General features: G+C 34.0%; 1 protein-coding gene across 2 annotated transcripts in view; it reads left to right on the top strand.

The window, feature by feature from the left end:
- The first annotated feature begins 2,700 nt into the window (after positions 1-2,700).
- Positions 2,701-25,072, top strand: part of Tak1 (TGF-beta activated kinase 1) — a 45,238-nt gene continuing 22,866 nt past the window's right edge. The window contains exons 1-8 of one of the 2 annotated variants that reach the window (XM_088198879.1): positions 2,701-2,906; positions 8,543-8,842; positions 8,914-9,093; positions 9,156-9,297; positions 10,814-10,914; positions 10,997-11,227; positions 11,897-12,085; positions 13,721-13,829. In XM_088198879.1, coding sequence (XP_088055005.1) covers positions 2,823-2,906; positions 8,543-8,842; positions 8,914-9,093; positions 9,156-9,297; positions 10,814-10,914; positions 10,997-11,227; positions 11,897-12,085; positions 13,721-13,829 — 1,336 coding nt within the window. In that variant the 5' untranslated portion in view covers positions 2,701-2,822. Of the gene's footprint in view, positions 2,907-8,542; positions 8,843-8,913; positions 9,094-9,155; positions 9,298-10,813; positions 10,915-10,996; positions 12,086-13,720; positions 13,830-25,072 lie in introns of both variants that reach the window. The other variant, XM_088198878.1, reaches the window with a different exon arrangement.

Raw genomic sequence — 25,072 nt, 5'->3', positions numbered from 1 at the left:
AATTTATTAAAATATATTGTGAGAGCTGATTCAATTGGTTAATCCTTTCAACGCCAAGCGCATGATATGATGCGCGACTAAATCTACTGTCTAACGCCAAGCGCATGATATGATGCGCTCGTTAAAACCTTCGTTTTTTAAAGAAACGGAAAGGTAAAAGTTGGCAATATATGTTTTAAAAATCAGTTTGAGTTCCTAGTAAACGATTTCAGTGATTTTATTTATAGAATTTGCGATGAAACAGTGGTATATATAATTATAAAGTCACGCCTTAATTTTAGTCGTTTGTATTTCGCGCGTGGTTTCGATCGTGCTTATTTAGACCACTTTTAGGGTTAGCACAAACGCATCGCGGAAATTCGTTTTTTTATACTTTAATTTATGAATCGAAATTAAATTATGTCATCAATATTTCAATGATAATTGTGATTTGTAAATACTTGTGAATATATTTATACGTTATTTCGACTGTTTTAATATTGTCAACTGTTTTTGTGATTGGTTTTTATTGTTTGTAATAATTAAATAATAATAATAATAATTACTATTAAATACTTATTAATAAATATAAATAAGATATCAATATTAACTCTTAGTAAATATTAAATAATAATAATAACAAAAACGATTCCTTGTCGTAGAATCATTTTATTTTACTTGTTCTATTTATTTACATTAAATTAATACCATCGTGACCTAACAGGTTACCCCAATGCGTCACGATGGTCGAAAAGTTTATTATTTATTGTATATATATGTGTGTGTGTGTGTAATATATATTACATATTCCGCCTGGAGTGTAGATATGTTGCACTCTTGCCGGTCCCAAGCCCGGATAAAGGAGGAGGGTTTCTATCATGGAGCAAACCAACCAACGTGGATAAATCCAAATAGTTATGAAAAAATTACAAAGAAATAATAAATCCGCCCCGATTCATAATGACCTAGACCAGAGGTCGGCAAAGTGCGGCTCCGGAGCCGCATGCGGCTCTTTGGCCCCTTAAGTGCGGCTCTGGCACAAATATCTACGGGCATTCGCGCAAGACGCGTCGGATTTAAAAAATAAGGAAATATGAAGCTCTAAATTTGAACGTCTTTGTGTTGATTTGGAAAATTATAATAAAGGTTTGCTAAATTAAAAAATTAATTTGGCTCTCAATTTTTTTTTAGCCGTTGTAATGTACATGTTTGGCTCTTTGGCTAATAAGTTTGCCGACCACTGACCTAGACGATCGAAATCTAGATAAACGATTGGACTTCAATTTTGGAAGCTGGAATGTGCAATATTACTACCAGGAAAAATACAAACAATATCGGAAGAAATACTAAAACTCAAGATATATCTAGAAGCCCTACAAGAAATTAGGTGGAAATGCCAAAACCGATCACCGGTTGTAGTGCCGTGGAAGAAGAAGAAGAAGAATATGTATATATTATAAATTATACATATAATTATATATAGTTAAATGTAACATCGTATCTTGCTATCAAGTTTTATTATTTATTATTTTTATATATAAAGAAATATGACAACCTTCAACAACAACCAATTGCAAACACCATTGATCAAAAACAAACGGTTTGGTTATTAGGGTTATTTTTGTGTACGATATATGTGATTTTGTATGCATCAAAGAAATGTTGTCGATTTGTAAATTTTTATAACAGGATGTAGGTCAGACGAAGAAAAAATGCGTTGCAGATTTATATATTAAAATTGTCTCAGTGTGAGCATGACCCTGCTTGTCGTTCGCTTGTATAGTGCCGCGCGCGTTCATGTGTGTGTAGGTGTGTGTACGCGAGCCAGCTCGCGGACCGACGAATAGATTTTTTTTTGTTTACTCCATATTTCCAACAATACGACTAAAAATGTTTGTTTATTGATATAATTAGAATGTTTAAACCATGTTAATCATACATATATAATTTTAAAATATAAAAATTGAGTATTTTGGCTGTAATGATGTGTTAAACAGAGTAAGTAGCCAAAAAATTATATCGCTAAAAACGCATGGCGTACAGCGAGTAATTAACAATTTACCGGTCGGCGGTCTAAGGGTTAATAACATTTTTTGCTTGGCAAAACACTTTTGCTCGATTGTCGCTTACTACCGGACTAATATTTTAAAAACCCTTACACTTTATCAGATAATAGTACATTTGTTTAGCTCTCGGTAACTAAATCTTTCAATTATTTTTCAACATTCTTAGTAAATCTTCTGTTCAAATTTCTGTTTTAACACTGTTTTGTGTTAATTTTTTTAAAACAGATTCCTTTAAGACATGCTGTTGACCTTTGCTTACACCACCTTTAAAACGTCTCTTTATCTAATATTTATTTTTAATAAGTTTTATTAATTAATGATAAGTATTTAAAAATATAAATATTCCACGCTCAAAGTAAAAAATAGTGAAAACAGATGTTAATTTTATTTTTATCGCAAAATGTGAAACTACAAGGTACGTTTGCTACATAAATTTCGCTTTAAAATTTAAACTGGTTAAGTGTGAACAATCATTTAAACCATTTATGTAAGGTAAGCCTTGTTGCCAATTTATATTCTTCCTTTTAACTAAATTCGTTGCAAAGAGTTATTCATGGAGTGTTTACTGTTTCGACCAATGCTGTTGAAATGAATAGGTGATTTTAGAATCGAGCTGGCCGTAAATTCGGCGACGTCGGCCAACGTGTTCGCGATCAGGTGGCGGATGGTCAAATTCCGCGACGCTAGGGCCGAAACATCGGGTCGAAAAAAAAATCATCCTAAAATAAATAATGCATTTACCGTGCGCGCGCTGAGTGGGGCGAGCATGCGCCACTCATGGGGGCCCCGCAACCCGCCATGCATAGCAGTCCGCAGCACTTCGTCGAGGAGATCGACTACGAGGACATCCAAAACATCAAGGTGACGTTTACCATTGCCACAAACCACCTCCTGTCAGAATGGCACATTCGATTCATAATTCACTATCATAAATAATAATTTATGTGTCAATGCCTATTTATAATACATATGTTACAACAACTGCACAATTATATTTTATATCTACTTCTAAATTCAATATAAATGTTAGCTGTAATGTTTGAATTATGAGGCATGAAATTTACTGTTTCTTAATATGGTTTGGGAGTCGAGTGTGTAGCAGGTCGTCAAGCGAGTGGTCCAAGTTCTGGCTAGGAGTAGGGTGCTAAGGTCCGAAGTGTTGAATTCTTGTAGAGATTTTGACCGATTAAGCCATAAAAAAGACAGCATTTCCATGATTATTATTATCTTTGAAATTGTCGCTTAATAGCTCTGTACTTTTCAAAGTCTTAAATGAGTTAAAAATTAAAAAGTCTTAATATTTTTACTAAATAATAATTCTTCACTTGTTAATCAATTTTTTTATATCTGATTCGAAAAATAATGTATTTTTGGAAGCAATAAATTCTTTAATATCGTTTTTATATCCCTTATTGTCGTTCCATTGATTTTTTTCTACCATCTTGGATACATGAAGGCGAGCGCTGTCTTTTTGAGCACATGTAATTGTCTGCCTATAATCCAATAACTCATAATGAATTATGCACTTCATATGCCACCAAATGCATAACATTATCCTGTTCTTGGGTTTCCTATTTCAGTAACAATACAACTAAAAAAATAAATCTTTCTGTTTTAGAATCATTAATTTTTGGCATATTGATAAGACAATTTATAAATAACACCTTTCCTAACTTTTAGATGTCTGAACTGATGTAGGCGATACGTTCAACTTTTGTGCAAGCTTCTGTATCGTTAATCTTAGACCTGCTTTGATGACATCCCTAATATCCTTACTAACAACCCTTAAAGAGATATTCAATGATAAAATTCTCAGAACGAAATTTTTACAACTACATTAAATTACAGATGTTTTTAACTGCTAATGCCATATTATGACTGAGTTAAAACCAGGGCTGTGGAGTCATTAGAAATTTTTCCCAATAATCTTAAATAATTAAATTTATTTTTAATTACTTTATTTATTTATTTTCATATAAATAACAACAAAAAAATAATTAATAATTTTTCTATACATATTGGAAATATTGTCGAGTTCTGAATTTTTATGTGAGTCAGATGATTTGTTAACGAATTAGGTGTGAAAGTAATTAGTAAATACATACTATTTCTAGTCATGTATGTCATATGTAAATATGACCAGTGTAGAAACATGACCCTGGATGTCATTCGCCGGTGGCTGATCGGCTGTTGTGTATTTGATTAAATGCATAATAACTTTTGTTTGTTTCATATTACCGACTTAAAACGCATGGCGCATGATGAACAATTAAAAATTATTGTTCGGGTGGAAAGGGTTAAAAAGGAGTCCAAGTCGATCGATTTTTTATGACTTCGACTCCACATTACTCACATCTTTGACATTATTTATTTATTAAAATTATTTTAAAATCATCATGCCTCAGCAGGTTGCCCAATGCATCACAATTTTAATCCACAAAAAAAATAATACATAGAAAGAAACAATAAAAAATCATAAGACATTAAAATGAAATGATACGAACCGGACCAACTTATCATAGCTGACATTAAACAGATCAATGTGCAATACCAGCGTATTATACCCTTAAGTAGTTTTAAAAAATGCTTAGCGACATACAATTTTCTGCGAAAACTCGGGTTCAAGGATGCTCAAACTAAAGTGTCATAGAGGGCGCAAACAACTGACGGATCGTCAAAGTGAAATACGTTCCTAATAACAAAACCAAGCATCATGGAAAATTGATCACAGACATCGTTTATGTGTAGAGAGAACCTACACTTGCTCTCAATTAATCATTAATGGAAATTTCTCTAGCTAAAATGTTCCCACTGAGATCGTAAGAATAAACTGATGGCGAACTGGATCAAAAAATGACACAGTATGGTACTTTTCAACACTATAGAGCAGACGATTGCCGGAAGTCCGTCTCCATAGAGAATCTAAATCACTCTAGAGCTGCGGTGGTGGTTGTTGCACTCGATTATTCGACCAACGAAATATGTCCACGTCTCTAGAAAGTGACATTTGCTTGATGAACATATTTGAAAGGCGAATTGTGCAACAGGTTCAATTTGACTAAACGGTGCTTTTTGTTATTCAGTGATATATCGTTTCCGCTACCGTTATATGTTTATAAAAAAAATAAAAATTCAAAAAATTAAATGCTATTTAAATATTTTCACTTGTTGAAATTATGGTGTTTTATTTTTCAACATCCTCTTCAACATCTTGGACTTTGCAAACGCGTGTCTGTGTTTCAACTGCTGATCAATGTGTTCCTAAGCATCTTTTTACCTTAAGTTTTGAGTTCCAAATCGCAATTTAATAAACATTAGGTTTGCAGTATGTTTAATAAGTAAGCTGGATCGAGTATCTGTTATAATTAAATTCATGCAACTAAATCCTCTTTCACCTTCTATGGTTTACATGGTATGGTTTTTAAACACTTTATTAGTGGATATAAATTTGGTGGAATATATCGTCCATTATTATCATTGTAATCTCTAAATGCATCAAGTGTTTTGGGATAAGAAATTGAAAATCGCCTATATAGTGATTCTAATTCACTATCACCAAAATCTGAGGATATGTCTGATGGGCAATTATTGGGACCTAATATCATGAATTCTGATATATCGATAGATTCCTCTTTTCTTACTAGCAAACGCTTTCTCATATTATTCACAATGCTGTTAAGAAAGTGACCTCAATTAATGGGGATAATTATTTTATTATCCGTAAGGTGTATTTTTATTTTTTTTCATCAATTTTTTTAATCTCTTGTACTAAATCAAAAGAATACTCTTCAAGTTCCCGTTGATTTTTTGGAGATTGACTATATACTGAGAACAACCTATCCATAAACTTCTGAAAATGATTGATTCCTTGTACTTTATTAATTGAATCTTCGATGGACAATTCAAAACGATTGTTAAGACAATGCCTTATAACATTGGGATTAGGGATTCCAATCCCGGGCCAAAATTTTGATCCCGGGATTTCGGTATTGCAATTAGTCGATCCCGGGACCAGCCCCGGGATAATTTTCATGCTATATTATCGATAAAAATAATTTAAAATGAATAATACAATATATTTTACATCTGTTTTTTATAACGTACAATGTATAAAGTACGTATAATTTTAGTCTTGGACTTAAAATAGAAAATAATATAATAAAAATAAAAATGGGAAGGTCTTATATATTTATTTGAGAAGAAAAAAATGAACTTTTGACAATGTATGCACATAGGTATGTACATTCATAGACACAATTAATTGAAAACATTATTTTGAATAAAACTCATGAAGTAACATCAAAGCATCAAGTCTTTTATCACTTAGCCTTGATCTGATTTTGGTTCCTAAGCAGCCTGCTGCTGGAAAAGCACGTTCAGACTCACAGCCTCAAAGATTCACAGATGACACGTGCAACTCGCGCAAGTTTGTACACGAAATATAACGATGTTGTCAATAATAATTCGATTGTGCTTGATAAATCAACCAATCCGAAAAATTCGGGATTATGTTTTATAATCCCGGGACTCATCGGGTATTGAAAATCGTTCGGGATCCCGGGATTGGAATCCCTAATTGGGATACATTTGTAACTATCGTTGAGCAACGCCAGATTTTTTTTCCAAGTATGACACTTGCACTGTCAAGTTTTTTTTGCAAATACCCATTGTCAAATCCATATACACTAAGATAAGTTAATAACATTTCTGTATTTTATTAGCTGTTTAATCGGGCAATTCCAATAAATCTAAAAACAAATCATGTGGATATGTGAATATACCGGTCTCACACTTCAAGTACACTATTAGTGTTGATTTTACCGAGTGTAGTAGGCTCATTGATTAAAACTGAAATTTTCCCATCTGTTTCGATATTTTTTTGGCATATTCGTAATTTCATTTCTTCTCCGATATGATTGATTATATTGGTTGCACTCTAACACGAATTTAAATCATAAGGTACTTTGGTACCATTTAATTCTTGTAATTGTAGCAAATCAAAATGGTCTTAGTAAGGCTTATTGTTTTTAGCAATATAATATGCGGTTCTGAATATTTTATTAGTTGATTCGATTTCCGCATCATTCAAAGTATCTATTATTTTCATAATAGGTTGTTGTAGGGCTGTTTTTAATTATTTTTTTCTACTCAAATGTGTACGTTTCCACTGCGACGACACGATTTTATTGCTAAACAGGGACTCCCCTTGAATTTCGCCAGAAAAATGCATGTCATTTAACCCTTCACCATGAGAGGCTTTTATTGAAGTCATCAAGATAATCGCCAGTACTCATTGGGTACCTAAAAGTGCCATAAACCTTTGAGCCTAATAATATGGTTATTTAGTATAATTTAGGGCTGTAAATCATTTGAATTTATTTAACCATAATATTTTTTAAAATATGACATGAATAGGTGCCATATTAACAAATTTCGAAATGGCGCCTAAAACTATCAGCCGCAGTGAAAAGTTTAATGAAATACTATGAATTTTAATGAAATGGAAATATTAAGAAAAAACACTGACCAGCAAATTTTTTCCCCCTTCCCTCCTGTAAAAAGCCGAAATAACGTTCCTGGTATACGATTCAACCTATAAGCCAAATGAATATGCACACAAGACCTACCAATTTGACTGGCACTGCTAAAAGTTTGTTAAAAATCAGTCAAACAGTAGCCATAGCTAACTTTTATTTATATAATAGTATATTGTAAACAATATGTGTACAAATCTAAGTTACATTAACAATTGTGTCAATGTTTACGTTAATAGAGCATCATACAGAACATCAAAATTAAATTATTTATAAAAGAAATCAATTATTTTAAAATGTTTATACAATATTGCTTTTGTATAATATTGCATAAGTTAATTATTTCCGTTCAAAATTATTTTACTCCAAAATCTTAATAACCTTAGAACGCATACACTGATTATAATCTACAAAATTATTATCTTGTTATTTTCATTCGTATGAGATTAATATTAAGTCCTCTTTTTTTTAATATAATGAATATGATTAATGATTCGGTATTCAGACAGAAACACCCAAGCCACTGGTGACTTAATTTGAATGTCTTTATCATAATCAGTATGACTCATTGTCTATATTAATTGAACTGTTTTGCCAATCAGATATTGTGAAAATGAGATAGCATTGAATTTACAAAGACAATATTGACGTAAACAATAATTTTCGTAGAGATAATATCTTTAATTTCATCTACTTATAAATAAATCAACTAAAAAATACAGCATTAAACATACTGAAGTTAATATTCCATTAATATATTATTTAATTAATAATAACATAAATAATATTTATATCTACAAAATTAAAAATAAACCATTTTCATAATAACATTCATTACTCGAGTGTTAAAATTTATTCTACTTTTCTGTTTATCACCTCTGCTTTTATGTTTGCAATTAGCTTTAACTAATATAATTATTCATAAATAATTTCAATATTAATCAAAATACACTTCACTTACAGGTCGTCGGCAAAGGGACATTCGGTGTAGTGTGGAAAGCGAATTGGAGAGGAAGATACGTCGCCGTCAAGCATATAGATGGCGAAGCCGAAAAGAAAGCCTTCTGCGTCGAAGTCCGCCAACTCTCTCGAGTTTCCCATCCGAACATCATCAGATTATATGGCGCCTGCACCAAGGGAATCAACATATGCCTCGTCATGGAATTCGCCGAAGGCGGATCGCTCTACAACGTTTTACACTGTAATCCCAAACCGACGTACAAGGCGGCCCATGCGATGAGCTGGGCCAGGCAATGTGCTGAGGTAAGATTTGATCCAATTATTTCCATTTTACCATTATTATTATTATTATTTATTCCATAATTATTTTATAGGGCGTTGCGTATTTACACAATATGAAACCCAAACCTCTTATACACCGTGATTTGAAACCGCCAAATTTGTTACTCGAGTCTAGCGGACTTAGGCTTAAAATTTGTGACTTTGGAACCGCTGCTGATAAATCAACGCAGATGACTAATAATAAGGGCAGTGCTGCGTGGATGGCTCCAGAGGTATTTCTAATAAATTTATTTTGCATTCATGTTAAGTGTATGACCGTTATTTTATGTTTTAGGTTTTTGAAAGTTCTTCGTATACGGAAAAATGTGACGTTTTCTCATGGGGTATTATACTTTGGGAAGTACTTTCTAGAAAGAAGCCGTTCGGTGAAGGTTGTGAATGGCCAGCATTTAGAATTATGTGGGCAGTGCATAAAGGTAATGATATGATTTAGTAGATAAAATTGTATTTAGATCGTAGATTAAAATAATTAATTGTTAGGAACATATGGACCATATGATATCAATCTCTTTTTACTGAAATATATGATGTTGAGTGACGTAGATTAAAATGCTTGTGTAGGAACGTTAAGATGGTCTCTGACACCTGATGATATATTCAGTTTTTGGCTAACTTTCAGTCTTTTTCTACCATACCTGAATATTTCATTAAAATCAGCTTTTATCCTAAATATAGTTATTTTATTAAATAAATGCAAAGTACAACTAAAATTATAAAATGCAAATGTGGTTTCATTGTTTCTACTAAAGGTTTATTGTGAATATCAGTGAGATGATGGTAAATCTGTTTAATATATATTTTTATCGCAGTCCTCAAGTTCTTGAAAAGCTGGTGTTAGTGCCTCTCGAATTTTTTTTGTGTGTGTCAAAGTGAGTCTTTCTGGGTCTCAGCTTTTGCCGCTCTATTCCCTCTTGTCATCTGAGCAAATGTCAAGCCTTTTATATGCTTTCTCACAAAAGCTTTGACACACAGGGAAAGGCTTATTTTGATCAATTAGATCATATTGTCAAACTTCGGCTCTCTAATGTCCGCCCCCTCTAATAAAGCATCTCTTCCGGGTGGCCCTCTATAAACCAAACCACTGTAGTAGGCTCTCGATAACTACAAAAAAATAACGAATAACCATAACTATTCGCTAGACAAGGCAATAATATTGTTTCAACAATGACAATAAATTATATAAATACTGAAAAATTATTAAGAAGTTTTATTGCTTTAATATGACAATTTTTCTAGAAGGTTTGTCTACAAAGCAAACGTTTTAATGTATCCCCTACAGTATAAATAATCTGAGAATAATAATTGTGCATTAGTGTGAAAGTGATTATATGTAGAAGCTGATTGGTTTTAACACTAGGTTTACAGGAATAAACCAGTCAATTTGACGGATGTCACTAAAAATAGTGACCAGATTTTAAAAAATAAGAAGTTTCCGAAAATTAAAATAATGTTAATATATTTGCATTGTTCAAATATAAAAAATAGTAAAAAAACACAGAAAAAATACTGTCTGATACAAATCAGATCAGAAACCCTTCAATTTGACGGGTGCCGTAAATCTAGGGTTAAACCAAATCTCACCTTATACTGTGAAACGTATAGTTGATTTTCTCCCCCCCTCTAAAAGTTGTACAGGTAATTTATAGTTAGCTCCGAAACTTCTTTCTTTTTGATACAATACAAAATATGTCTTTCACCTAATGTATTTTTCCCCATTTTTACTATTTTATTTGTATATATAATGGCTTTTATATACTTGTATTGTCTTCCAAAAAAGTTAAAATGATATATACTAATTGTAGTATCAATAATTTTCAAAGTTGCAGCTATAGTTAAAACTTATAATGATAGGGACTAATATTGATTATTATAAATAAACCGAATCCTACCATTTAAGATTATACACAACCATTTAAAGCTTAATTTTTTAAGGTACTCGACCACCACTAATCGAAAACTGCCCACCGCCCATTGAAAATTTAATGACTCAATGTTGGGACAAAGAACCAGCGAATAGACCAAGTATGGACGAGGTTAATACACTTTGAATAAACAAGTTATTTGATAAACAAACTACATTTGTGCATTGTTAAAAATGTTTCAAATATTTTTCAGGTAGTAGAAATAATGACAAAGCTATGTAAATATTTCCCTGGAGCAGATATGCCAATCGAATACGATAACTATAGTTCAGAAGATATGATGGACGACGTGGACAGTCAAGAGGATGATACATTAGACCAATATACTTACGATGACATGAGTCAACCGTACCCCGGAATGGATACCCAACTTAGCACGCAATCTGAACCGATGCCGGTCTCACCAGTATCGAGAAGAACCAATGTACGATCACAAATTAGACCGCACAGTTTTGTAGGGACCCAAATAAACCGATTACAAAGTAACATATTGCCGAGTGCGCATTCTAGACCGATAAGCATTGCTGCAATACCACAGCCAAAGCATCCGAATATAGGAATTAACGTTAATCGAATAGGACAGATTCAAATACCACCTCAGTTTCAGAATAATCTATCACCAAGACAGTCCGGTATCAATGCTGGATCGCAATCAAACGCTCAGAAAGCTCATGCGAAGAGGCATTTTAAGTCGAATAACGGCGCTATGAATATAACGTCGCCTACGGAAGTCGACGCAAATGTAAAGAACACGACGATCGACCGGCTAAGTCCGAACGCACCGCCGTCTCAAGTATCTTCCAACTTTTTATCAATAAATAGATCCCCAATAAGCCAAGTTAGATCAGGGGGGAGCACTCCGCTGAGCGTAATGTCATCGTCGCAGGACTCTCGCTTAATGAACAGAAGTCCGAACTTCTTTAGCGATACTAACTCGCCGCGGCGATCTCCCATGATGAATTATAACGTTGGAAACATGAATCCTCGTCATGTGGACATTGAGTCGTATTGGAAGCAAGAGAGTGAAAGTAGTAATAAATCTTCATTAAGAAATACGCTATCACCTAATGTAAATAATTCATTTAATTCTCAGAACCAAGACGTATGGAATAGTATTCCAACAGATCGTAACCAAGGGAGTTATGTCCCGTCGCCGAACGGAAGCGGTGTCGTGACAAACTCTGGATATTTAAACGGAAACTTGCGGGAGCCGGGCCGGGGTGGATTTTTAGCCGTACCGGATCCGCGGCTGACCATGCCCCTCAACATCGATGTGGACCCTGTGAGTACATTATTTTATTCAACGATATTAAGAAAGGAGATCCAAATATCCAGAAACTTTAATTATATGTATATTATTTAGATTCATACGAAAGTATAGACTATCCCAAGCTTAGCATAATTTTGAAATCGTGGCAAACCCTGCTAATAATGATATAAAATATAGAAAACTAGCTTTTGTACCCGGCTTAAATTTTGAATACTCTGATTGTAACATCGCAACATAAAACTGACCATGAGAAAAACATTCATCTCAATTTGATTCATGTCACATTGAACGACTGTTCTTGAAATTTATTTACTTTCATGGCAAAAGCGATAAAAACCGCTAAAAGTGAAAAGGCAAGTGACTAGGGATCAATGAAATTCTGAGAATAAACACATTCTCGGCTTTAAATTTTTGTTTGTGTTAATTACATGTGTTCAACGCCTTTACAACAGCGTATCACTGCGCTGTTTCGGTGAATCCAAATTTTTCAGTAGCATAATAGGACTACCAACATTGCGAATTAATTTGTGCCACGGTAATCCACTCTGATTTAGGAAATTTAAGAACTCTGAACTTGGTAACCAGTAGCTTTTATTCGTCAATTATTTTGCTATTTAAGTAAAATAAACGTGTCACAACTGACATCATATCTTAAATCGAGAAATTGATTTTGTCGACTCTTGCCTAATAAAAATCATACTGCTAGTGTTCTTTTAGCGAAACAGACAATTTAATATTACTAAAATTTATTTTATAACCTCCTTTATGTGCTGTATCCATAAATTGTATGACCTTTTGCACTTTGATTGGTTGACCGAAGTACTTTATATACATAGCTTATAATTTTTTAGTGTATACTATTTGTTGTTCCTTACATTTTTGCTCCAGTTGAAGTGTAAATTTTTAAAGTAATACCAACCACATATAACAGTGCAACATCTGAAGCCTAGGGATCGAAACGAGATAAACCTGCAACATAAATGCGTATCTGTCCATCTCGATCCTCACTCATATTTGATTAACTAATATTACACCACTATTTACTCTATGTAAAACACCAGACTTTCTAAATATTTTTGTCTTTGCTATTATTTATGGTGGGTATGTATCTTCTTTATGAATCGCATGACTAGTCTTCAGTATATTTATACTTTAAGGGATTTCTATTATATTTTTTAATTTAGATCAGAAAATTTAATAACAATTAAATTATAAAAAAGTGACATAAGTCTACTACACCCCTTATTTTGCTGATCGTATTATTTAGATGCAGTTTCTATTAGTGGATTATATTATTTAGAGTTAACCGATACCATCAAAATAATTATATAATTACAAAAATAGATTAGCCTTGGACAATATAAATTCTTTGTTGCACAATTAACACTGTTTATAAATATGATCAGTTCAAACTTAATTTACTATTGCAACAAGCGTGACCGGTTGCCGACATCAAAATATTCATTATCTGATTTGAAACAAGGAGCATATCCTATCTGCCAAAACACTCATAGTCATTCTTGATTGCTGACTAGTGACCTATTTTAATTTAAATTATGCAAGCGTTACCATTGTGCGTATACCAAGTTTAAAGTACCTATTTTGCATACAAAAAATTATAATAGTTTTATTTTTTCTCGAACGCAGAACGCTTGGGAGATCAACAACGACGACATCCAAGAAGAGCTGGCCGATTGCCTGGAGCTGAGGAACATGGCTGGATTCGACAAGATAGCAATACCGCCGGATAAGGATGGTAAGTTTAGAATTTAATTTTAGCAATTTGCTTAATTATTAAAAAGTGACGGTAACTATCGAAACGGAGTGGTAAACATCGCGTAAGGTAGTTTTACCCGTAAGATAGTTTATTTGTTATCGTAAAATTAAAACAAAGTCAAACTTATATTTTATATTTAATTTGACCTTCATTAGCTGTTCTAACCCGCCGACGACTAAAGTTAATTGATTAATTTTGATTTTACGCAACCTACAATCATTGATAAAATAATTTTAATAGATTTATTAATACAAGGCAAAACTTTTGATTCATTTTATTTTTATTATTCCTTTTAATTCAAAATTAAACACATTTTTTCTTATAATTTTACATTGCGCGAAATCCTCGCACAATTGCTGGTTATCATTCAGCAGGCGTAAAAAACGGATCAAATCTACCATTATCCTTTTTAAAGTTATTTTTTCGGTTTATTTTATGACCTAGTAACTGAGCGAGACCTGCATGGGATAATTGTATCACTTTTGAGGTGAAGTCTTGACTACTGAAAATTGAAGATTTTTTTTGTGCTTTTTTATTAAAGGAACAAAAAAGTTTCTAAAATTGTTTTATTAATAGTTGAACGATATATGTATGTAAAGGTAGGCATGGCATTCTGGTTTCTCTGTGTTTTTCATTTCTTAAAAAATAATAATTCTCATTTTTCCTTCTCGTTATTCTCGAGAATTCTCTAAAAATTTAGTGGTTCTAAAACATTTAAAAAATATTTGTACAAATTTTATTTTTAACAAAAAAGGCTCTGAAAATTTTCGAGAAATGACAACTCTTGATTTACTATTTTTCTCGAGAAATAATTCTTGAGGAGAAACACTAGGTAACGATTGTCAGAATTGTTTTATGTACCGGTAATTTAAGACTCGTCAATTTTTTATAGTTTTGGAATTTCCATTATTAATTTATTGAACTATGCATAAATACTACCGAGTACAAAATGTTAGATCATATGTCGTCCAATTTAAAAAAAATCTTTTCATGACAGATAATATTATGAAAATTTAAATAAATAAAACCTTAATAGGTTTTTACAGAATAAAGCTGTTGCTCGCACCTAATGTAGGGCTGGTGGCAGATATTTTGCGATACGCGCTCATAAAATCACTCTTTATGATTATAGTATAAAAAACACATTAAATAATATTGCTAGTTTAGTACAAATTTGACTACATGTAACACCCAACACACTACATGTAACACCCAATTGTATAATTAAAACAATTGTACTTTTCTTATCCTATTCTTCAACGTTCGCTATCTTTGAAATGTTCCTAACAATATAGTCTTTTATACTGGCTGCATACTCAAAATTTAGTGGGATTGTGTTTTGATTTGGACATTCGTAATTTAATTTCATATTTTTTGTAAAGTTGTGACACATTAGTAATATATTATATATGAGATCCATTTCGTTTTATAAAACATAAACCTTTGGTATATCTAAGTACGTTATTTTTACATAGGAGTTAGTAATTATTTTTGAGACTTAAAAAATGTTTTTAATTTCTGTAATTTGTACAGAGTACGTGGACAGAAAATAAAACAGCAAGACCTTGTTTTAATCAAAAAGAACTTGAGATTTATAATGGAATAATATCAATAGGTAAATAATCGATGTTAAAACATCAGTGATATTTCCCGGGAAATTTTCTAAGGTACGACTACTAACAAGTAACCCAACTTCTGTTGTCCAAAAAATTTTTGCCTGCATCATATTTCACCATTTTATTAATGCACGCCCCCGCTGCGATATATGCACTACTGATATATTCGTTCCGCCCCCAGGGAGAAACGAATGGAAAATTACTCACGAAATCTTAATAATAATGCTGTAGGCCGTCGTCGTTCTTCGTACTTCTAATGGCCGTTAATTCATGTTAGATTCTAACAGCTGTGCTTAAAAAATGACTAAATGAATTTTTTATAAATAAAAAAAATGTATGACACGTAGCCATCGTTCTATTGCTTACGGCCATCTTTTTTTTTTATTAAATTCAAAACCCGTTGCGCAAGGCGATGACATAACATAACCTTATCGTTTTTTGCGCTGTATTTCCGTTCGGGACGCCACCATTCGATTTTCTCGAAATAGATTTTCCCGTTTCGATTCAGAGTGCGTTTCTCGGAAATGCATTCGGGCGCTGTCATGTCGTCATTTGTCGCCGTCGGCATTAGCTAGCGCTAGCGTCCCTTCGCCGCCATTTCGGCGGTGTCGCACGAATCAAAATGGCGGCTGGCGCTTTTTTCAGTTGTACGGTTCTACGATTATTTTTGCCGGCGATCACCGTCGTCGTCGTTGTCGCCTTCGCGCATCTGGGCATCTGGCTTTTGCCGATCGTTCAATGACAACAATGACGCAAACGGACCGCGCGATGACGCCTTCGCACACTGCACAGATGCAAGCTATTTCAATAATCGATCACCATGCCTCGGCCGCTTTTGACGCCGCGCTAATTTAAATGCTCGGTTGATTTTGATCACGATCTATTCAACTTAATCTTGAGTACTTAGTCGTTATCCGCAAGCGCTTGTTTCAAATCAACACTGCTCGCGAACAAAAATTAAATGTCCTTTTCTAGTCGGGCTTTCGATTAAATTCGGACTGAGGCTAGGCACGACCTCCTACCCGGACTGTCGCGAGTGACAGCAATTTTCGGGTAAATTATTGATGATCTTTAACATAACTAATAAATTGATGATATCATAAATGAGGAAAGTAGTGGTAAGTCGCGCTCTGCATACTCATGATGGCATGGTAATGTTGGTTTATTTCAATGTAAATTATAATTGCAATACTCATTGATTTCTGCATGTATTTTTTTATGTCATATTTTTAACAATTATGTATATTTTAAATGGTTTGAAGAAAACTTTATTTTGAATATTCAGTTAGACAGTTTTCTTCTTAACTTCTACCAGCTTTCGTCCGCGCGACATAGTTTCTTTCTAAATTAGCCCGGTGGCGCTATTTCCATGCCATTATGCGTCGAAAATAGACCGTTCGCAATTAGCTCGATACGCGGGAAAGAACTGCTTCATTGAACGTGATTTGTCGGATCGATCCGATCGAATGGCACTCTCCTGAAACCGCGAATTTATTATCTGATAATATTAATGCGCATCAAAAATCGTTGCCACATCCAAATAACTTAGTTTGACCTCTATATAACTGAAAATAAACTAAAACGGATAAACATGGTTCCATAAACAATTGATAACCATTGCTTTCTAAAAGATCATCGCATGAATTAAATTTGTATTATTTGCATTATAATTATCTTATTTTGAACAAAGTGCCAAGTGTTGTAAACATTGAGTCGAGGATTTTAAAGCTTTATTCTATACAACATTGAATTCCAATTCTCGTGAATAATTTTATTTAGTATATACGAGTATAAATCACTCGATTCCTCGATCGAGTTGGAGCGACAATGAAATATCGTCCGCAAACTCTGCGATACGATAAGAAAGATAATAAAATATTTCATCTTTAAGACTGCCGCTTGAATGTTACGTAACACACGCGGTTATAACATAAACATTGGTTGTTATTCGGCAATCGCAAACCATCAAACTGAACTCACTTTTCAGTAGATATATCGGTTGTGGCCAAAGTCAAAGATACTGCTATAAATGTTTGTGTATGTTGCAAGATTTCTTGAGAAAATTTCGCTGGCAGCATCGGGAATGACGCGTCTTTTATTGGTTTTTATGGCGGACGTAATACAGGAACGTGTTTACGTGTTTTACGCGTCCGACCATCTGCTTTCTGTCAAGATACAGAGTATACATGATGGTACATATGTACATGAAACGAACGATGGTATCGCGTGTGCGTCGTCGGAAGATTGATTGAGGGGAATTGGGAAAATTGAAAATAATATCGATCTTGTTTTGAGAGTAAAAAAAGACTGGAAACAGTTCAAGTGGTAATTTAATTGTATTAAATGCCTAACTGATTCGATTCAATAAATATTTTTTTTATTACACATTGAAGTACAAGTTCAATGATAGGAGTTAGAGCTTACCGATAGTATTAAACCGTTAATCATCAAATTTCAACAAATAAAATAAAGCCATTTAATAAATTAATTAATCAAGTAGTGTGTAACTTTTGCAGCCTTATTTCAATCTATCAGGTGGGAACAGATGATAAAAGTGTTGAGCACATTGTACAATCTCGAGTGAAATCGATTAAAATGTATTACATGTGGGAAATATCTCAATCTACCGTGTGTTATTGAACCAGTTGTGTCAACGATATAGTTAACCGTCGTCAGTTCTGTGATTTTAAAGCTGAATATCCTGACTTGCTCTACCATACAGCAGGTTTATTCCATACTGAATTATTTTGCTGCAAATAGCATTTGATTTCTGAACGAATATAACTTAAAACTACAATGAAAAACAGTGCTCATATATAAAACTTATACTGCGTTAGTCATTTTGACGACAAGTGGCGCTAACTGAGTCTCCATTAGGGCTGGTTCTCAATCGAATATTCGAATATTTAAATTATTCGTTCAATTTTCAACTATATGAATATTCTAATAATTGAACAAATATTTGTAGGGTCTTATTCTTGAAACTCGTGTTAATGATCGCGATCAATGGTGATCATTCGTAATAATATAGATAAATTAAACAATAGAATGTAAAGGATTGGACCACACAAAAGCCCTTGTTACGTCTATAAAAAAAGGTTCACATAAATAACATGCAATTATTCTCCGATGCATTGAAATAATATTTCTTTGTTGCGAAACGGTCACGGGAAACAATATATCACCGGAAGATAAAAGGCACAGGAAGGCTACAATATTCCCGTTGCACAATTCGACCTCGGAAAACTGTCAACTTTTAAATTTAAGTATCTTTAATTTTGAAAAAAAAGATTCACACATATAATTTGTTCCAATTGCAGTTGTAATGCTCATCGACAGTTTTTTTTAAGTTAGGGAATTTATCATTACAGACATACTTCTTATAAAACTGAACTCTGACATTGGCCTCAAACATATATTTCAATTCAGAGAATGACTGGAAGTCTAATAAAACCACAATAATGACAAATGGACATAATAACATATTGATAATATTTTCGTAATTCTTTAAATATTAAAATCTCTAGTAATTAATAGAAATGATATCCGCATCATTCAAGCATTGAAAACCTTTTCATTTGAACTGCGATCAAATCACTTCTAGATGTTTTCCCGACCGACTTTTTCAAAGTACTTTAAATTGCCTCGGTCTCATTAAAATCCAATACATGTATTTCCACGTGAAGTAGAATCTTTCTTCACGATCGAACAAGTGTTACTGTTTTTACTTTTAAACAAGATTGTGATATTCCATGTATAGCATAAAAAAATCACCCCTGCTTCAAACACGTGTTAAAGCGACTACGATATTTGCTATGAATCTCGCCGCTCGCTCACACCGAGCACGTGCGAGAATAGTTTTTCTTTTCTCGGCGAGAAGTGCATGCAGCCGTCGTGCAGTCTGCCGGTGCATCAGTCGAACGTCGCCTCTCGACCGGCGAGTATCGCTCGTACGCGGCAATACCTCTCGTCTAATACCTCCATTATCATCTCGTAAAGTTCCTCTTAGATTATTTTTCATAAAAGTTTAAGAACCGTCGGAAACGGATAGTGTTTTCTTGCAAATTTCCGGATTCGCGCGGGCGAATGATCAACATCAAGATATCTCGCAAACAGTGCGTGTCGAAAGTCCACCACCAGAATGGCACCGGGATGAGTAAGTGATAGTTGCTATACTTCGCCGAAATACCATTTTCGTCAAAATTACTTGATAGGATACATGAAAAGTTATTCTCCATACGCTAGATATTGCCATAAATATCGTTTTATTACTTATCAGCTGTTACGTTGACATCAACAATTATTTAAATATGTGATCAAAAGCCCTTCAATATCACTGTATATGTCAGCTTTGAGCGCAGATTGAGCAATTACCGTGTTACAGATCATGCCATCAATATTTTTGTGTTAACCCCTCATTTAAGTAGTTCAAAATCAACAGACTCCAGCATCAAACGCGCTTAATATGTTGTTAAGGAAATTTTTTTCAGGTCATTTCAATAGTGTTATTATATTATATAATAAATTAATAAAAGTAAATTTAGGCGGGAGTTTTTTTTTGGTCCAGAAATACAGGGATAGAAATCTAGTATGCCAAAGCTTGTGATAAGGCGTCGAAGATGCTCGGCTTCGTTATGCGGAGCGCGTGTCACTTACATTAGTTCGTAACGTACTCGAATATGTCTCCATTGTCTGGAATGCCAGCAATGCTAGAGCGCTCGATACAGTTCATTGTATTCTCAGCGTTACGTATATTAAAAAAAAAAAAAACACTTTTTGAAGTTGCTGAAGAGTAGAATCGACTGTAGTGGACTGTAGTTTTCAGGAGAGTCGCGATTGCGTCCCTAATTCTTGAACGTCAGCCCTCGATAAGGCTCCTCTTACATGAGCCATCTAGCTTCGAACGAGTTTGCAAGACACAGATGTTTTCGGCGATAGTTAGCTTAGGAGCTGGAACAATTTTTTTGTGATGGTCCAGATCCCTTTTAAATGTGCACCACTATCATTTATATTTAATAAAACATTTTATGCGTTAAAGCGTGTGTGAATATTTGTGTATGCTTACACTGACATAGTGGTCATAATAACGCTTTGAGAAAACCACCTAATGATGGTCTAAAATAAATTGCATATACACACATAATTAATATTTTGATTCAAATACGTGTATGTCCTAATCACATCGGCTCTTCAGAAAGAGTACTCAACGTCCTCAATTTCAATTGGCCGCAGCTGTATGTATGTACATACATACAAATATGACTATTTGAGAACACTATAAAAATATAAAAAAAGATTTATATTTGTCGTTTTTGCTTTTCTACTATTATCTTATTCGTATCAATCTTATTCATATCTGATCCATTAACATTTATCATGTTATTTTATTCCTTGCTGATAATAATTGTTAACTAAATAATATAGCAATAATTTCATCGTAGCAAGAATAAACCGTGTATGTAAAATTAATGAAACAGCTGACCTAACCAACAATTAACCATTAAGTCATGTGGGGTTTATAACGTCAGTTAAAGATTATGTTCTTTCATCTTTAAATTGATCTTATAAAGCTGCAATTAATTATGAATGCTATATACATCTACATCTAAATCTCATCAGTGTTTCTCATTCAGGAGTTGTTAACTCATATTATTTTTTGTTATGTCAAGTATGATTAATTCAATTGTTCAGTTCGTACTTTGGTAATTTCTTTTGTTTTTTTTATTTTTAAATTGAAATTACTTACTCGAATTTGCGTTAATTAATTTGCACAATAATTAATTTTATTATCATATTCTACAATATATAAACCTCATTACCATTATGTATATTTAACTTATTTACTATGAAATATTATCAAGACATTTTTTTGCATACATGAAATCTGATGAGCTTCACATTTGTAAACAAAATAAATAAAATATTTGACACCTTGTCAAACGTTCTCGTTTTCTATTGCATATTTTTGACGATGACTAATTTATGTTGAAATGACTAAACTCGTACATATGCTCACGGCTAACTATTGCACAATGACAAAAAGGCTTTGTTCTCTATATCACATATCAAAGTATTGCGTTTCGGTACAATGGGTACTCAAAGTGCTCCAGTTCAATTAAGCATCGCACGCACGTTTCTAAGAAGCGCCGTTTAAAATCCGGTCCTACCAGGAAAACTCAGATATCCTGAAACGTTCGAGCGTGTTCAATGATCCTGCAGATCTTTTCTGGGCTTCTCAAATAAACAACGCACCATACCACAGCGCGCACTCGCTTCCGCGATGATGCTAAAAGATCAATAAATCACGATAGTGTCCGCACGCGAATAAGACGAAACAGTGTCTCCATTGTGTCGGTGATGTCGCGTCGCTATCTCTTCCTAGAAATCTGCTGTCAGCTAAAAGCGAAAAGAAAAATAGAAAGCGCAAACCTTGCCGCTTTGTTTGTTTCGCCCGTCAGACACTGGGAAAATTCATCATCGTTGAAGATGAACCCATATGAAATTTCATTACGAGTATTAAAATAAAAACGGGGGTGTTGCCATCCATGACTTACCGCACCTGTTATTAGACGATTGAGAAAAGCATAGGATCATATGTGATTCAAGAAAATATATTTTTGAAAGCATATTTTAATATTTATTCAATAGGCCTTATCGTACAATAAGAAGCTGGATGACTACTAGCATAGTAAGTTAGCATATCCTCGTCGAAACCGGCATTAAAATGTTGCCTTGAACGCTCGAGGTTGTTACGGAACCTAAAGGTGAAATTTCTCGAGTATAGGATTCTTGATGATGATCGCGTTCCATTTGTCGCTTAAAACTTCATCGTTTTTTGATTCCACAGAAATTGCGATAAAACGTGTATCGAAAACTTCAGACCGATCGCCGTTCCTTCGGCACCTGTTAAGTTGTTTGATATAATTTTTCATAGATATATCCACAATTACTGTCAGCAAACGGTAGTAGACCAACAACGCGAGTTTCATCAGCGTCGTTCCACGGTCACTAACTTCTTATGCTTCTCGAAGGCGGTGACAAAATCCTTCAATTCATATCAATGTAATCTAGACCGACATTCAAAAACCATTCGGCAAAGTTAGTCGTGGGCTATTTCTTCGGAAGTTAAATAACTCGGTTTCTCGAAAGGTCTTCTTACATTTTTTCTAGTTACTTAAGTCACCGCCGTTGAGTGTTTCACTCATTCTGGAGAACCACAAAGACCCTTTCTGGGTCCTCTGCTCTTTTTTCTATAAATACATGCTTCAATTATTAACTCGGAATATTTATTATATACTGATGACCTGCAAGTGTTTTAAAATATTCGTACAGATTCAATCGACAATCGACTACCTTTCAGCATCGCAAAGTGTAACGTTGTCACATTTTCCAGATCCTCTTGCCTTAGGCGAAAAGCGTTTTAAGCATAAATACTTTCATCGTAACGTTCGAACAGGGATAGAGATTTTCTATGCACATCGCCAAAGTTTGCGATACCGCGTCATGGATGCTCAGCTACGTTATGCGGAGCGCTATCACTTCAAAAATTCATTACCAATTCGCGTAACGACAGTTTAGAGCAACACATAATTTCACTTGCACAAATTATATTTTCGCTAGTAGAAATATATTTATTTACCGGTGAATGTGTATTCGGATATGATTTCATTGCAGCGTCAGTGAAAATATAACTTCACTTGTAGTACACATTCACTGGTACGAAAACATAGCGAATCGTAACCCAAAACCCCTATTTAAAAGGCGCTAGTATACAGGAAAGGATAGTATTTGAAACCTCTCGTATATAGATCTCTTGTATTTCAGAATTATTTTCTAGAATTTCTCAATCATGAAAAATTATGTATTCTGTTTTTATGATTGTGATTATCATTTTTGCGTTCCTTATGACAAAGTCGAGCATCCTAGAAAACTTAATACAAATATTATTTAGATGTAGAGAGAATTTTCACTTCCTTTCGAACGTAATTCCGAAGTCTTTAGTAGAAAACTCTCTAACGACTTCATTCATATCAGCCCATCTCCACAAGGAATCCAGATTGGTCTAAAAATTAATCATATAAATAGTTCAGACGCTTTTAAACTCTTTCAAATCATCAGCGTGCAACAATGTGTTAGTTTCCAATGGTTGTATCTATGTCGCTTATGAAAAATATAAAACTGCGAAACTAGAAGAGGTGAAATACTCCTTTAACAAGTTGTCACCATAACTCAAGTACTGCAGATGGCCCCTTAAATTAGATTATCACATAATCCAAGGTTCAAGAGTTTTGAGACAAACAAACCTTGTCAACGACTTCTTCAAAGTTCATAAATAAGCTATCCACTTGAACTCCCATAACAAGGCACTTAATCACCATCAAAGGTTGACGGTGATCGTAAATATATCAGTGGAAAAGTATTTTAAATAGAGAGAACACTGCAACCAATCTATAATTTTCAATGTTTAAAATATCATGTTTTTTATGAATTTTTATGTACATTTACACAGATAAGTAAATGACAAATTTAGATGCGCTTTAGAGGGGTAGACAAACTTTTAAATTCATAAGTTAAACTAACTATCAAAAATATACGAAAGATTGTGTGAAACGGCATAAACCGTAAACGTTGCGATTAGATTATACACTCGGGTAATATCATGCAGATATGCGATAATCATTATCTCGCAACAGTGACTATTAACTCAGTGTTTAATAAATCATGAAGCCATCCTCTCTTTACTGGCTGATTTATGTGCGGTTACAGCCGGATTTCTCGTTATTGACTTTGGCTCGACTCTGACGAAGCCGTTTGAGAAGCTCGGATCGCTTCTCTGGGATTTCGGGACAAACCGGGACTTGGTTTACCCGCGGCGTAAACATTGGCATGGCTCATGCACCAGACCGATCGCATTTGGTGCCATAAAACAACATTTTTGTCGGCCGACGACGCCTGATTTTCATCTCGCACGTCAATGGGGTTTCGAAACTCTGTGCGCGCTCGTAAAAGCGAGGCCAGATGGAAAACGGACGCCGCTTTTCCGACGCTGGAAATATTTTTTTTAGACAAAATATCACTAAGTAAAAAATATCACCTATCAAGGAGGTTTAAAATGTTCAACTGCCCTTCATCTGTGATTTCATTTTGATTGTTAATACAACGTCTATCATATTGATTATATTGCCCCTTTATTTTTCTTCACTAGCGAATGTGACTGACTCGAACTGTAAATGGTAAATCTACTGTGATAATGAGATCGGTAGGAAATGTAGCTGATGTTATCAGGCGGTGGAGTCGAAAGTCGGAGAGTCTTCGCTGGAGTATGTGATCTTGTGATGATTCTGGACTATCTGTTAATGTGTTGGGACTCCTTGAAATTGATTCTTGGGAGGTCCTCTGCCCTTTCTCTTTTATATTGCTGATTCGAGACTGCTCTGGCGAATCACAGATGAAGATGTTGGTGAGCCAATTGCATCGCCTCTAGTCACACTAAGTAAAAATAAATATCAACAACCATTAACACAATTGTTTCGTCCCGAAGTCTCCTTCTGTTCTCTCTTCCGTTATTAATGTCTTAATTTCGAGACAAGTTGGTATCTTTTCATT

The sequence above is a fragment of the Plectrocnemia conspersa genome, unplaced genomic scaffold (genome assembly GCF_051122295.1).
Source record: "Plectrocnemia conspersa isolate PC_06_02 unplaced genomic scaffold, ASM5112229v1 ptg000011l, whole genome shotgun sequence".
Lineage (NCBI taxonomy): Eukaryota > Metazoa > Arthropoda > Insecta > Trichoptera > Polycentropodidae > Plectrocnemia > Plectrocnemia conspersa.
The sequence above is the reverse complement of the archived record's forward strand: the minus strand, read 5'-3'. Positions and strand labels throughout refer to the sequence as shown.